The sequence below is a fragment of the Macaca fascicularis genome, chromosome 6 (genome assembly GCF_037993035.2).
Source record: "Macaca fascicularis isolate 582-1 chromosome 6, T2T-MFA8v1.1".
NCBI classification, from domain to species: Eukaryota; Metazoa; Chordata; class Mammalia; order Primates; family Cercopithecidae; genus Macaca; species Macaca fascicularis.
This window is the reverse complement of record NC_088380.1, coordinates 138508199-138520485: the sequence shown is the minus strand read 5'-3', so window position 1 is coordinate 138520485 and position 12287 is coordinate 138508199. Positions and strand designations below refer to the sequence as shown.

Sequence of the window (12287 nt, the reverse complement as noted above, 5' to 3'; positions counted from 1 at the left end):
ATGGGTGGAAGTGCCAGAGCATAGGTTAAAGTCCCATCCACCATACATTTCAGTCAAACAGATGCATCTTGTCTCTTGAATTCAAAGATTGGGCCATGCCTGATGCTCTTATCTCTGACAAATGGGTCGCCAGTAAGTTGAACAAGTAGGCCTCCTGGGACATAATTATGAGAACAACTTTATTTTTATCTCCATTCGTGCCTTTAAATTTGTGCCGCGGGGGTAGGTCTTTTTCTGCTCCTGGGCAAAAACTCAGGCATCTTGTGTCTTTTCTGGTCGCTCTCAGGTAATAAAAAGTCCTATGGACATTGCAAGTCACAAACACAGTCTTAATTCAGAATTACAAGTATCAGTCCAAAATAGGAATCAGTACACTTCACGGAGACTCCTTCCTCTCCCAAGCGAGGGCTGGCTGCAGTCTTGGTAAGGAGGGCGCGGTCCTCCTCTCCTCTGTTCCTCTCTGATGTTTTTCCTTCTCCCCCAGCTTGCTAACAGAGGTTTCTGCCCTCTCTTACCAGGTTTGAAGTGGGGTGGGAGAATAAATAAGTGGAATATGAAAGTTGAAAGATGGTTTTGGGCAAATATCTAAAACTCCCTCTGCTTGATGGCTGCCTTCATGAGCACTCTTGATCTAGGCAGTGCCCTTCCTTGGGTTGTCTGCTGCCTTCTCCACTTCAGCTTCTGCCTCTGGTGTACTCTTGATTGTCTCCCCTTATGGGCGATGGTCCTTTTGCTCTGGCAAACTGGTCTCGTGGATAAGACTTATTGCACCCCACCATTCCCACCACTGCTCTCTGAGACTGATGTTCCTTCTGTAGACTCCATATCCAGACTCCCTGGAATTATTATTTTTTTTTATTTTTACAACCACAGTCTTCTTCATCTTTCTCATTGGCCCCCCAGCTGCAGGGAGCACAATCAGGCACTTCAAGTGGTCCCATTAGGGGCTGAGTTAGCCTGGGTGTTAGGTTGGGATTGGGAGAGAGGACCCTTCATTCCTCCCCTTTTGATGGGCTATGACTCAGTGTAGCTGTCTCCAAAGATAAAAAAATTCTCTCTCTCTCTCTCTCTCTCTCTCTCTCTCTCTCTCTCTGTCGGTCTGTCTCTCCCCCCACCTTCTCTTTGAGGCAAATTTCACATAGCATAAAATCAACCATTTTAAAGTGAGCAATTCAGGGGCATTGAGTACAACACTCTCTTAGTCTCTACTCAGCCCTTTTATTGCCTCATTCAGGGTGAGGGTTGCAAAGTTAACATGTTGGCTTATTTGATGTCTCCTGGGTAGATTCTGCATGTAGTCTGGCCCCTCACTTTCGTGTTTTGCAGCTATTGTATCTGCTGCCTCAGTGGAAACATCTGATTTAACATCTTTGGCTGCCTCAGTGGAAACTAATTTAACATCTTTCATACCTAGATTATATCTTTAGATCTTATAGAAGCCTGTGAGGTGGGCATTACTGTCCCTATCTTATAGGTAAGGAAACAGAGAGGAACAGTGGCTTGCCAGTGTTATGCTGGCAGTGAGTGGCAAGGCTAGGATTTAAGCCCTGTCAGATCTGTCCAGCAGGAACTTTGGGATTGTATCCACTCTGACAGGAAATGGTGGCCAAGCTGGCCACCCTTCCCAGCCTTCTGTGCCTGGGATCCCTAGCCACTTCTATCCTCTGAGTCATCCTAGCAGTCCCTGGCTTCCTCAAGGGCCCAGAGAACCAGGCCTCACGAGCAGTAGTGAAAGGTCATATCAAAACAAAGCAAGAATATTTGTGTCCCATTTCTGCCAAGGAGCAGGCAGGAAGGGCTGCCCAGCCCTCTGGATCTCCAGCCTGGCCTGAGCCTGGGGCCTTTCCAGGTGCCAAATGCAGCAGAGAAGTCCTCTGCCATCAGAGTTGGCTGCTGGACTCAGGAGATCAGCCCCGCTCAGGCCCAGGGAGTAGTACAGAGCCCTTGCTGTACGTAAGGGGACTGGGGGCTGAGAGCCTCTCCTCCTGAAGGGAGACCGGAGAGGATAAGGCACAGACCACAAGCAGTTCACCCTTCAGGCCTTGAGGCACCCCACCTGTGCAGCCATGTCACCTGCCTCCTGGTCCCATGCTGCTGGGAGCCTAATGGTAGGCTATGTCTATAGGATGGCAGGCCCTGAAGCAGCATTCATCTGCCTGTAAGTCTAAAGGTGGCTGAAGACAAAGGCCAGAGGCTTGGGTGGACAGCCTGGGTGTCTGGGACTGCCAACTTGGGCACTGTTTTCAAGAAGTGGCCCTTGAGTTTCCAACTAATTTGACTTCTTGCTTTCTTTTTATAGGGAACCCAAAAGGTGCGATGCTCACCCATGGGAACGTGGTGGCTGATTTCTCAGGCTTTCTGAAAGTGACAGAGGTGAATAAAGTAGAATTACTGTTGCAGGTGTCTCTTGAGGACAACCTCAAGCCCCAGAGAATTTTTTTTACTTGTTTGTTTTCTTTTTATTTTTTTCGTGATATAATCTGGGCTGCCATTCACAGGCAGGAGTTTCTGTTCTTATTAGAGCAACCCCACTTTTACCATCACTTTTCTCTCCAAATACTGAAATGATCCATATACGATAAATATTCAGTTGATTTCTGGGAGTACTAAGATCCCAGAAAGAAAAGCATGCAAACCTATTTTTCCTTTCTAACTTCAAAGAACTTAGAAAATTGATATAGCTATGGTTTTGTGTGTACCTTTATTTAGAAAGTAATCCTTAATAACTTGTTTTTCGAAGGTCAGGGTTTAATTCAGTCATTTTGTGTTTAAGGACTACTAGAGTCTGAGAAACAACGGCAACTGCTAATTTATAAGGCTGTACTTAAAGGTAAATCTAAAATTAAAAAAGCTTTGATATCTTGGCCTGACTAAAACATGTTAGCATTTTATAACTGGCTAACAAAGGAGGACTTTTCCCACAAGTGGTGAGTATGTCCTGCAGTTTCCTTCAGCATAAAGGAGTGTATCTTTTCAAAAAAGTTTGGCTTTTTCTCCGCTGTGGAGAAAGTCACTCTCCACGTTCATGGCAGATGACATTATGGAGTGTGTGCCCCAAACACTTAGTAGAAAACTGTGAAAGACAATTTATTTTAGTAGAAAACTGTGAGAGACAGTTGCTGGCTGAGCCCAGGTCAGGAGCAAGGTTTGCCCAAGCTGGCCCAAAAGCCAGCACAGGAGAGTGAAGGCCTCTGCAAAGGGGTGGAGAGCAGGGAAGTCCAGCAGAGGAGAGTGCCTGGAGGCACAGCCCACCCGGATCCCAAACCTTGTACAGGGCTCTCCTGGCTGGAGTAGTCCCTGTCCCTAGGGTCAGTCCCATCTGTGAGATGTGTCCTGGGCCCTCCCTTTGCTGGCGGGGCACAGCAGGGCTCCCTGTCAGTATTCTCCTTTAAGGCCCTGGCTCCAGGGATGGCTTGTGAGGCCAGGCTCAGCCACTGTTTGGGGTTTGGCCTTGTCTCCTCCTCTGGCTGGGGCTCGTACCCCAGCCACAGTTGCATAGACTTGGGAGTCTCTGGGCCCCTTTCTCTGCAAGGACTAGAAAGTGCTGACTAGCCAAGACCTTCTGAATCCCTGCCCAGGTGGCCCAGGGAGCCTGGAGAAATGGGGTGTGGGGCAGGTCCTGCAGGTGTGGAGAGGAAGGGGAGAGAGCCGGGCTGGCATCGACTGACTGCAAGTGAGGGGCAGGCCCTCTAAGAGGAGACTTCCCTGCGGAGCCCATTCTGCTGGTTTCTGTGTGCTTCATTTGGCTCTTTGCTTCTGCAGATAACCTAGACCCACTGACGCTGCGACCTAATACTCCGCTTCCTATGCTGCCCTGTCTCTCTGTCTCTCTTCTTTCTGCACCTTCCCCCTCCCTCTCTCTTTCCCTCTCTCTCTCATTTCTTCTCTCTTTCATCTCACCTCTTTCTGTCCTCACCACTCCCATTCCCCTCCCTCTCTTCCTGTTTGCCCTCCAGGACCATTTTCTCTTTATTGTTTTATGATTCTCTTGTCGTCTTCCTGTCAGTGTTTCTTTCCTTTCTGTCTCCCATGCCCGTCGCCTGCAGAAAGTGATCTTTCCGAGACAGGACGATGTGCTCATCTCCTTCCTGCCTCTGGCTCACATGTTTGAGAGAGTAATCCAGGTAAGACGCCCACCTGACTGACGGGGCCTTGCCTGGGCTCCTTCTTTTTTCTTACAGAGTCAGTGGGCTCCCACTTGTGCGGATGTGCACATTTCCTATTTGCCTTTAGCACACATGTTTGAGCGAATGGTGCAGGTAAGGCCCTGGCATCAGGGAGGCACACTCTGTGCCTAGAACCCATGACCCTAGTGGGTGTCACTTGTCACTGGTGGCATGAAGTAGGACCAAACTGCCCTGTCCTCAGAAGGTACCATAGGGGTCAGAGGGCTCAGAGGACCTTAGCCACCTCACCTGTCCCTCCTGGGAGCATTGTTCCAGGGAAGCCCCCAGGCCTGCCCTGTCTTACCCATGGACACACTCAGCTGAGAGACACCCCAGCTGATAGCATCTTCTCAGAGAGCATTGCAGCTTTGCAGAAGTGCTTTACCATTCAAGCTCTGTGCAGTACAGCTCCATTTATGACCAAAACACTTATGTTCCATAACTTTTACAATTCACAGACTCCTAAAAGAGAAAACAATAGAGTAAAGTTGGGGAATGAAACTGGCATGGCTCCTCAGGCTGCAGATGGGGATTGACCTGAGGCTGGCCCTGAGACAGGCCTTGTGGAAGTACAGAGGGAGCGGGAGGAGGAATCCATATGTGATTGTGGAGACAAGGAATTCTCCATATATGTGTCACTCAAGGGACCAGCGTATGAAAAAACTGTGTCTTCTAGGACTTTCCCATTTTGCCTTGGAAGAGATCTTATATAATAGTGCAGGTAAGGCCCTGGCATCTGGAGAGCATGCTTTCCAGCTTTCCAGACCTGGATTCAATGCCAGCAATTACTGTAAATTAGTTTTGTGACCCTGGGCAAGTCATGTAACCTCTCTGAGCTTTGTGTTCCTCACCTGTAGAAATGCCACTTCCCTTATAGGGTTGTTATGAGCATTAAAGAAAGGGGTATATATAAGGCTCCTGGCATACTCCTAGTCCCATTAGGAACCAGTCAGGGGCTCCCCCTTGGCCTCCCACTAAACAGCACACACAGCCAACTTCAGCAACATCTCCAGTACTCATGGGACCTACACACATTCACCTTCCCAGAATTCCCTGGAGAAATCCAACGACTCTAAGACCTAGAGCAGACCCATTAGTAGGCTGTAGTTCATCTCAAAGACCTGAGTCCCCAGGGAGGCCCATGCCCAGGGTTTGGGAGTAGGTGAGGGGGCACATACCAGTGAGAATGGCTGCTTTGGCATCTCCCAGAGGCTCAGGATTCCTGTGCCTGTGCCTTCTGCTTCATCTCCCTGTGCCTGAATGGGACTTAGTTGGAAGGTAGGGGGTGGGGGTCACCTCAGATAGCATTCTTCAGTGTCTCATGGCAGCGGCCAGAGCTGGGTCAGGGGGTCATGGGTGCCCTCCATGTAGGGCAGCACTTTGGACAGCTTTGGACTATAGCCAGTAGTGACCACCCTAAGGGACTCCTCCCTTCCTGTCCTGTCCTTCCAGTCTGTCGTCTATTGCCACGGAGGGCGCGTTGGCTTCTTCCAGGGAGACATCCGCCTCCTCTCAGATGACATGAAGGCTCTATGCCCCACCATCTTCCCTGTGGTCCCACGACTGCTGAACCGGATGTATGACAAGGTGAGCTCTGCAGGGAGTCTTCAGCCAGGCTGAGGGGCTGCATATTTGCTTGTTTGGACAGGGTCTGGAGCCCCAGGCAGGCTTTCAATGCCTCCACCACCAGGTCCTAGAACTTGCTTCCTCTCTTGTAGTTCCTGACTCTTTCTCATTCTTTCTTCTCCTGTTTTCTTCCTATTCTCCAAAAACCCCTGTGGGAGAGATTTTTTTTTTTTCCAGGAACTTCCATCTTCACAACATGCCTGGACCCTGGCAATGTTAACCTTCAGCTCAATGTCATACATTCAGTGACCTCCTGCAGGGGCAAAATGGAACATGGCTTCTCTTCTGGCCAGTCTGGGCCTTATTCCTGGGGGATATGTCTAGAATTGAGACATTCAGGCCCTGACAGCTGCTTCCAACTTGTGTTCCTCAGATCTTCAGCCAGGCAAACACACCATTAAAGCGCTGGCTCCTGGAGTTTGCAGCAAAGCGTAAGCAGGCCGAGGTGCGGAGTGGAATCATCAGGAATGATAGTATCTGGGATGAACTCTTCTTTAATAAGATTCAGGTAAGAAAATGAACAAGTGATTGTAGAGGGTCACCTAAGTATCTAACGGGTGACCTTACAGGAGAACTGGAGAAGTTCATCCCCCAGTGCCCTGTAATTGTGTGAAATAATAACTCATTTGCTCATGAAATCAAAGCTTAAGCTATAATTGAAGTTTTAAACTTAAACATTTTTGATTTTTGGAGATACGTTACATTTGAGATGAGCAAGAAGAAAACCTACTGTGGATAGTAGGTCCCTTGATCTCCACAAGCAACAATGTGGCTTTGCCATTGGGTAGTCAGGTCAGTCCTCCACTGAGAAGCTCCTGGGCCCTGAAGGTTCTCTTGCCCCTCCCTGTAATCCTGGCCATGGTGGCTTTCCAGCAGCATGGTTCTAGCCAAATGGTTCAAAATCTTCTTTTTCTTTCCCGTGTTCTGTCCCTTTAATATCTCCCACACAAGACCAATCTTGAATTACTCATTTCTGTACCTCCTCAAAAGTTTTCAAGCTCTGCATTATCCAAGGAATCTGTAGTTAATTAGTAGCATTATACATTTTTTATTGCTACTCTATTTTTAGTTATGAAAATTAATATTTAAAATATCTTGGCTCAACTTACATAAACAAAGTGTTTCAAGTATTCTTTGTCCTCAGCAGTATAGTAAATAAAGCATGGTATTGATTTATACGTGAAAAAAGGCAATGCCATTAAAATGGAAATTGGAAGAAATTGTCCTAAGTAATTGTTTTGGATTATTGCCAATGATGGGAGAGTGAGGGAACAGCTGTGTATTTTAAGGAAGGAAGAAGAACCAATATTATAGAATGCCATCCAGACTAATGGTACTTATCTCAAAAGGCATAAAATAATTGGCCATATGGTGGATTGAGTTACAGAGCTGATTGTGTTTATCATTAGGAAAGGGAAGGAATTTCCTCAGCTCATGTGTTGTACAACCTCAGGCCTTCTTTCTGATACCAGCCCTAGCATCCAGGTAGGACCCAATTGTTGGATGTTGACCTTGGATGAAACCCACATGGGCTGGACACCATCTCAGACATCACAAAATTCGGCAGCTCTTCTCTCTTCCCACAGGCCAGTCTTGGTGGGTGTGTGCGGATGATCGTTACTGGAGCAGCCCCCGCATCACCAACAGTTCTGGGATTTCTCCGGGCAGCTCTAGGGTGCCAGGTATTGTCATTGTGTGTCCTCCCTTGGGAACAGCAGGAAGTACGTTAGGGCAGGAAAACTACTATACCCTCTACTGCTCAGAGAAAGAACCAGGGGGCAAGATTTTTGTGAGATAAAAGCTCCCTCCTCTGAGGAGGAAAAAACTCAGAGCCAGTGAAAGCCAGGATGGCATTGCCACATTCTGGAAAACCCAAGTTTATCCACTCTGGGAAATTCTTTTATCTGGACCTTTGGAAGGTTTTCACAAAGGGCAAAAGGGATTAGACAAACCATAGATAGATCATCAATGTGCTGGAGAATCTGTATCACACCTATGCTGCATCTCTACCTTCTTCAGCCTGCAAAATATCTTGCAACCCAGAAAAGGAGAACAAGGGAGAAAGCCCATTTATGTGTTATTTGATCTGTTATGTTTTGTCATCTCTAAAGATTTATTTTTTCATTTTCCATTCAACTTATATTTATTAAGTTTCTATATATGTAGCGTATCATAATGTGGTTGTGGCTGACAGATTTTAAGTAAAGTAGACCCATCTTTTTCATAATTGTGCATGCTTAAATTTTTCTGCTCTAGAAGCCTTAGTCTTTATTCACCGTACTCCTATTCCACATCAGCATGGCCTGACCACTTCTAAAGCCGGACACTTCCACATGGTGTATTCATGCAAACAGGTGGGGCTCTGGAGGGGAATAGCTTATGGAGCCAAAATAAAACACAAAGTAGATTTTAAAATGTTTACCTTTAATTCATTATTATCCAGATGAAAAGTAGATCCAGTGGTTGAAAATAGGTCAGAAATCTTTACCCTAAACTATATAACCTTATCTACTAAGTGTCTGTCATAAAAATAGCACTTCTCACATCTGTAATCCCAGCACTTTGGGAGGCCGAGGTGGGTGGATCACGAGGTCAGGAGATCGAGACCATCCTGGCTAATACGATGAAACCCCATCTCTACTAAAAACAAAAAAAATTACCTGGGCGTGGTGGTGGGCGCCCGTAGTCCCAGCTACTCGGGGGGGCTGAGGCAGGAGAATGGCATGAACCCGGGAGGCAGAGCTTGCAGTGAGTCGAGATCGTGCCATTGCACTCCAGCCTGGGTGACAGAGTGAGACTCCATCTCAAAAGAAAAAAAAAAAAAGAAAAATAGCACTTCTTCCAAGAGAATGTGGCCGTGCTTCTTGTCTGTGTTCAGCTTCACCTGGAGTTATCTACCTCCAGAGCACCTCCCTCCCTCCACCTCCCTGATCATGAAGCAGTCAGATGCTCTCAGTGGGAGGTTAGCTGTCTGAAAGGGGCGGCCAGTCAGCTCTTGGAGGGTGTGTGCCCACAGTGTGGCTTCTGTGTTTTGTTTGAAGGTTTATGAAGGTTATGGACAAACTGAGTGCACAGCTGGATGTACCTTCACCACACCTGGCGACTGGACCTCAGGTAGGACAGGCTAGAGATGTGAGACTGGCTTGCAAGGCACTGTGGAGTAAAAGCAGCCAGCTCTAAAACTCCCTCATGGAAAGTAAATTTGCACGGGTACTTAGGAAAAAAGCAAAAGAGAGAGAAGAAAAACATTAATGGTGGTTATGTCTGGGCTGTGACATTGTGAATCTGTAATCACTGTTGAGGTTTTTCCCTTTTTTATTCATCCTTAGCATACTGGAAGAATCTGGTGTAAATTTGGTGAGTAATCCATGGGCTACCCACTACAGCCATGCTTCCACTTGGCCCTGAAGGATGAATCTCCTTAGAATGAGGGTGTGGATGAGAGCTGTTCCTTTTTGAGGTTGCCGCTACCTTTGAGACATTGATATCACAGGAGAACGTAGTTTTCAAAGGGTCTCTAAAATAGCCCTTTAAGAAACAGTACCCTGGCCAATATGAACCTGCCTCTCCTTTACACATCATGTCCAGTTCATAGCCTGCTTCCTTCTTTCTAAAATACTGTAAGCAAGGCCATGTAGTATCTAGAATCTATAAAAATCCAGTATACTGATATTATAAACATTTTTCCATCCAGAGTTGTATCTTGTGATCTATTACTTCTTTTGTGCATAATTTCTCTTTATCTATAAAAGAAATAGGAAAATACTAAAACCTGTGACAAAAAAAAAAAAAAAAAAAGATCTCCAAAGGTGGTTCCTGTGGGATCTGCCAGCAGCAAAGTGATTAAATAATTTATTTACAAAATAGGCTTTATTCAACCACAATTTCAAAAGACAGGACTAAGGAAAAAATGCTTCTATACTTACCTTGGCCAAATATGATTTCAGTTTAAAATCCACCTATCCAGTTTCTGCTGACTATCTCAAGGTACTCTGAAAATAATATTGCATTAAACAGTATATTTCTTTCACATGCACATCATCCTAAAATTTTCCAGTTTGTAGTTGAGCAAACTTAAGTACAAAGAGTGGCCCCAGGCTTGGACAGGAAGTCAGTATCCTGAAGGATTCTTTTGCTGAGTGGTTTTCAGCAAAAGGGGAAGCAGGTCTGTAGTAGGCAGCCCATGGATTACCCACCAGATTTAGAGCAGATTCTTGCAGTATCTACCCTCATGTATCCCTTCCTTTTGGACATGTATCTCTTCCCTCTCAAGTCATCCTTTACATTTTCCTATGTAAACACTGCCGAGGTTTTTCCATTTTTCACTTGACTCTTACCATAAGACTTGAAAAGGCTTTTGTGTATGAGGATAGATATATTTGAATAGTATTGTCAAAGATTTGACAGCCTCTCTTTTAAAAGAGAAACCAAGGTGGTAAGTCTCATTTTTCATATAGGTGGCTCAATTTTCTTTCAGGACCTTGGCTAGCATCTGCTTAAAACCTCTCCAATTTGCCTGTGAATTATCTAACAACCACAATCACTAGAAAAATGACTTAGATGTAATTTTGTGGTAAATTTGACCAAGAGAATTTGGAGTCTTATTTTCATGGGGCAAGTTTCTTCATCCCAGCTTTCCATATGTTTGTTATTCAACATGTGGTGTGGGACCAGCAGCAGCATCACCTTGGTGCCTGTAAGAAATGTCGAATCTCAGGTCCCATTCCAAACCCACTGAATCAGAATCCACAGCTTACGATTTCTAGATTTCCAGCACATTAATCAACAGTCTGGTGGCTAGAGGAAAAGCAGTGCTTGCTATATTTTATGATCCCCAAACCAAGACGTGTGATCTGACAATGGGGAAAATGATGTAATGTGGGCACTGTTGTCAAAAATCTTGACCCTGTGGTTGGTGCCCCCGCCCCCAGGCCCCTGTGCATGTTGGTGCTGAGCCAGGTGTGCCTGTCCTGCTCATTAAGAATCAGATGTAAAACAAATGCCCAGGCAGAGGTTGGCCTTTGCTTTCTCCAGAACTTTGTTTTATTACCAACACTTGCCAGTAACAAATGCCCCTTTAAAGGTGTGTTACTTTCCATCCATAATTCCCCACTTTGGCCACTCAGAGATTTTAAGGGGCTGGGAACATCTTCAGTGCTAAAACGGATCTGAACACTAACAAATGCCATCTTGCTCCGGTGTTCCAGGGCACGTAGGGGCACCGCTTCCCTGCAATCATATCAAGCTCGTTGATGTTGAGGAACTGAACTATTGGGCCTGCAAAGGAGAGGGAGAGGTAAACAAGGATTTAGCCATTCATGCCTGTGGCTGCTACGTGTAGTGAGTAAAAACAAACAAGAACAGTAGGGGTGGAATGATTTTCCTTTTGCATTGTGTATAAAGTCATTTTAAACTACTGATTAATTTGACTCAGCTCAACTCAGCATCTCCTCTCCTGTTTATGAGGCAACCAAGAGCCAGTGCTGGGACTGAGCTGGTCTAAATCAAGATTTGGAATTCCCAGACTTTTAAATTAATTAATTAATTTTTTTTTTTTTTTTTTTTTTTTTTTTTTTTTTTTTTTTTTTTTGAGATGGAGTCTCGCTCTGTCGTCCGGGCTGGAGTGCAGTGGCGCGATCTCGGCTCACTGCAACCTCTGCCTCCTGGGTTCACGCCATTCTCCTGCCTCAGCCTCCTGAGTAGGTGGGACTACAGGCACCACCACCATGCCTGGCTACTTTTTTTCATATTTTTAGTAGAGACGGGGTTTCACCGGGTTAGCCAGGATGGTCTCGATCTCCTGACCTCGTGATCCACCCACCTCGGCCTCCCAAAGTGCTGGGATTATAGGCGTGAGCCACCGTGTCCGGTCCTTAATTAATTAATTTTTTAGTAGAGACAAGGCCTTGCTCTGTCACCCAGGCTGGAGTGTAGTGGCGTGGACATAGTCCACTGAACTCAAGACCATAGCCTCAAACTCCTGGGCTCAAGCAGCTCTCCTGCTTCAGTCTCTCAAGTAGCTAGGACCACAGGCACGTGTCACCATGCCAAGATAACTTTTCAATTTTTTTTGTAGAGACTGGGTCTTGCTGTGTTGCCCAGGCTGGTCTTAAACTCCTGGCCTCAAGCAATCCTTCCTGCCTCAGCTTCCCAAAGCACTGAGATTACAGGTGCTAGCCATCATGCCTAGCCCCAAACTTTTGTAAAAATTCATTTTTTCCCCTAACTGTGTCATGGCCTACTGCTGTGTGATTTGTCCCAGCAGAAATATGACCCTTTACAAATAGGCCAGATGGAGTAGATAGAGCTGGCCTGTACTTGTTCATTCCATGGGAGTGAGTGGGAATGACTGCCTGCTAATGGAGCAGGGGGCTGAAGCATCCCTGGTAGAATCAGCCAGCCATCAATATCTGTGATGAGTCCCCATCAAGTGTCACAGAGCAGCATGTGGCCAAGGCCAGAGGGCTCCTGAGGGAGAAGAGATGACAAAGGCCT

General features: G+C 46.2%; 1 protein-coding gene across 13 annotated transcripts in view; it reads left to right on the top strand.

The window, feature by feature from the left end:
* Window positions 1–12287, top strand: part of ACSL6 (acyl-CoA synthetase long chain family member 6) — a 58258-nt gene that overhangs the window by 32390 nt on the left and 13581 nt on the right. For 5 of the 13 annotated variants that reach the window (XM_065545880.2, XM_015451372.4, XM_065545882.2 and 2 more), the window contains exons 10-16: window positions 2300–2373; window positions 4182–4259; window positions 5619–5753; window positions 6166–6300; window positions 7379–7474; window positions 8834–8906; window positions 11000–11088. In XM_065545880.2, the coding sequence (XP_065401952.1) occupies window positions 2300–2373; window positions 4182–4259; window positions 5619–5753; window positions 6166–6300; window positions 7379–7474; window positions 8834–8906; window positions 11000–11088 (680 nt within the window). Of the gene's footprint in view, window positions 1–2299; window positions 2374–4046; window positions 4125–4181; window positions 4260–5618; window positions 5754–6165; window positions 6301–7378; window positions 7475–8833; window positions 8907–10999; window positions 11089–12287 lie in introns of all 13 variants that reach the window. The other 8 variants (XM_065545881.2, XM_015451371.4, XM_073994163.1 and 5 more) reach the window with 2 other exon arrangements.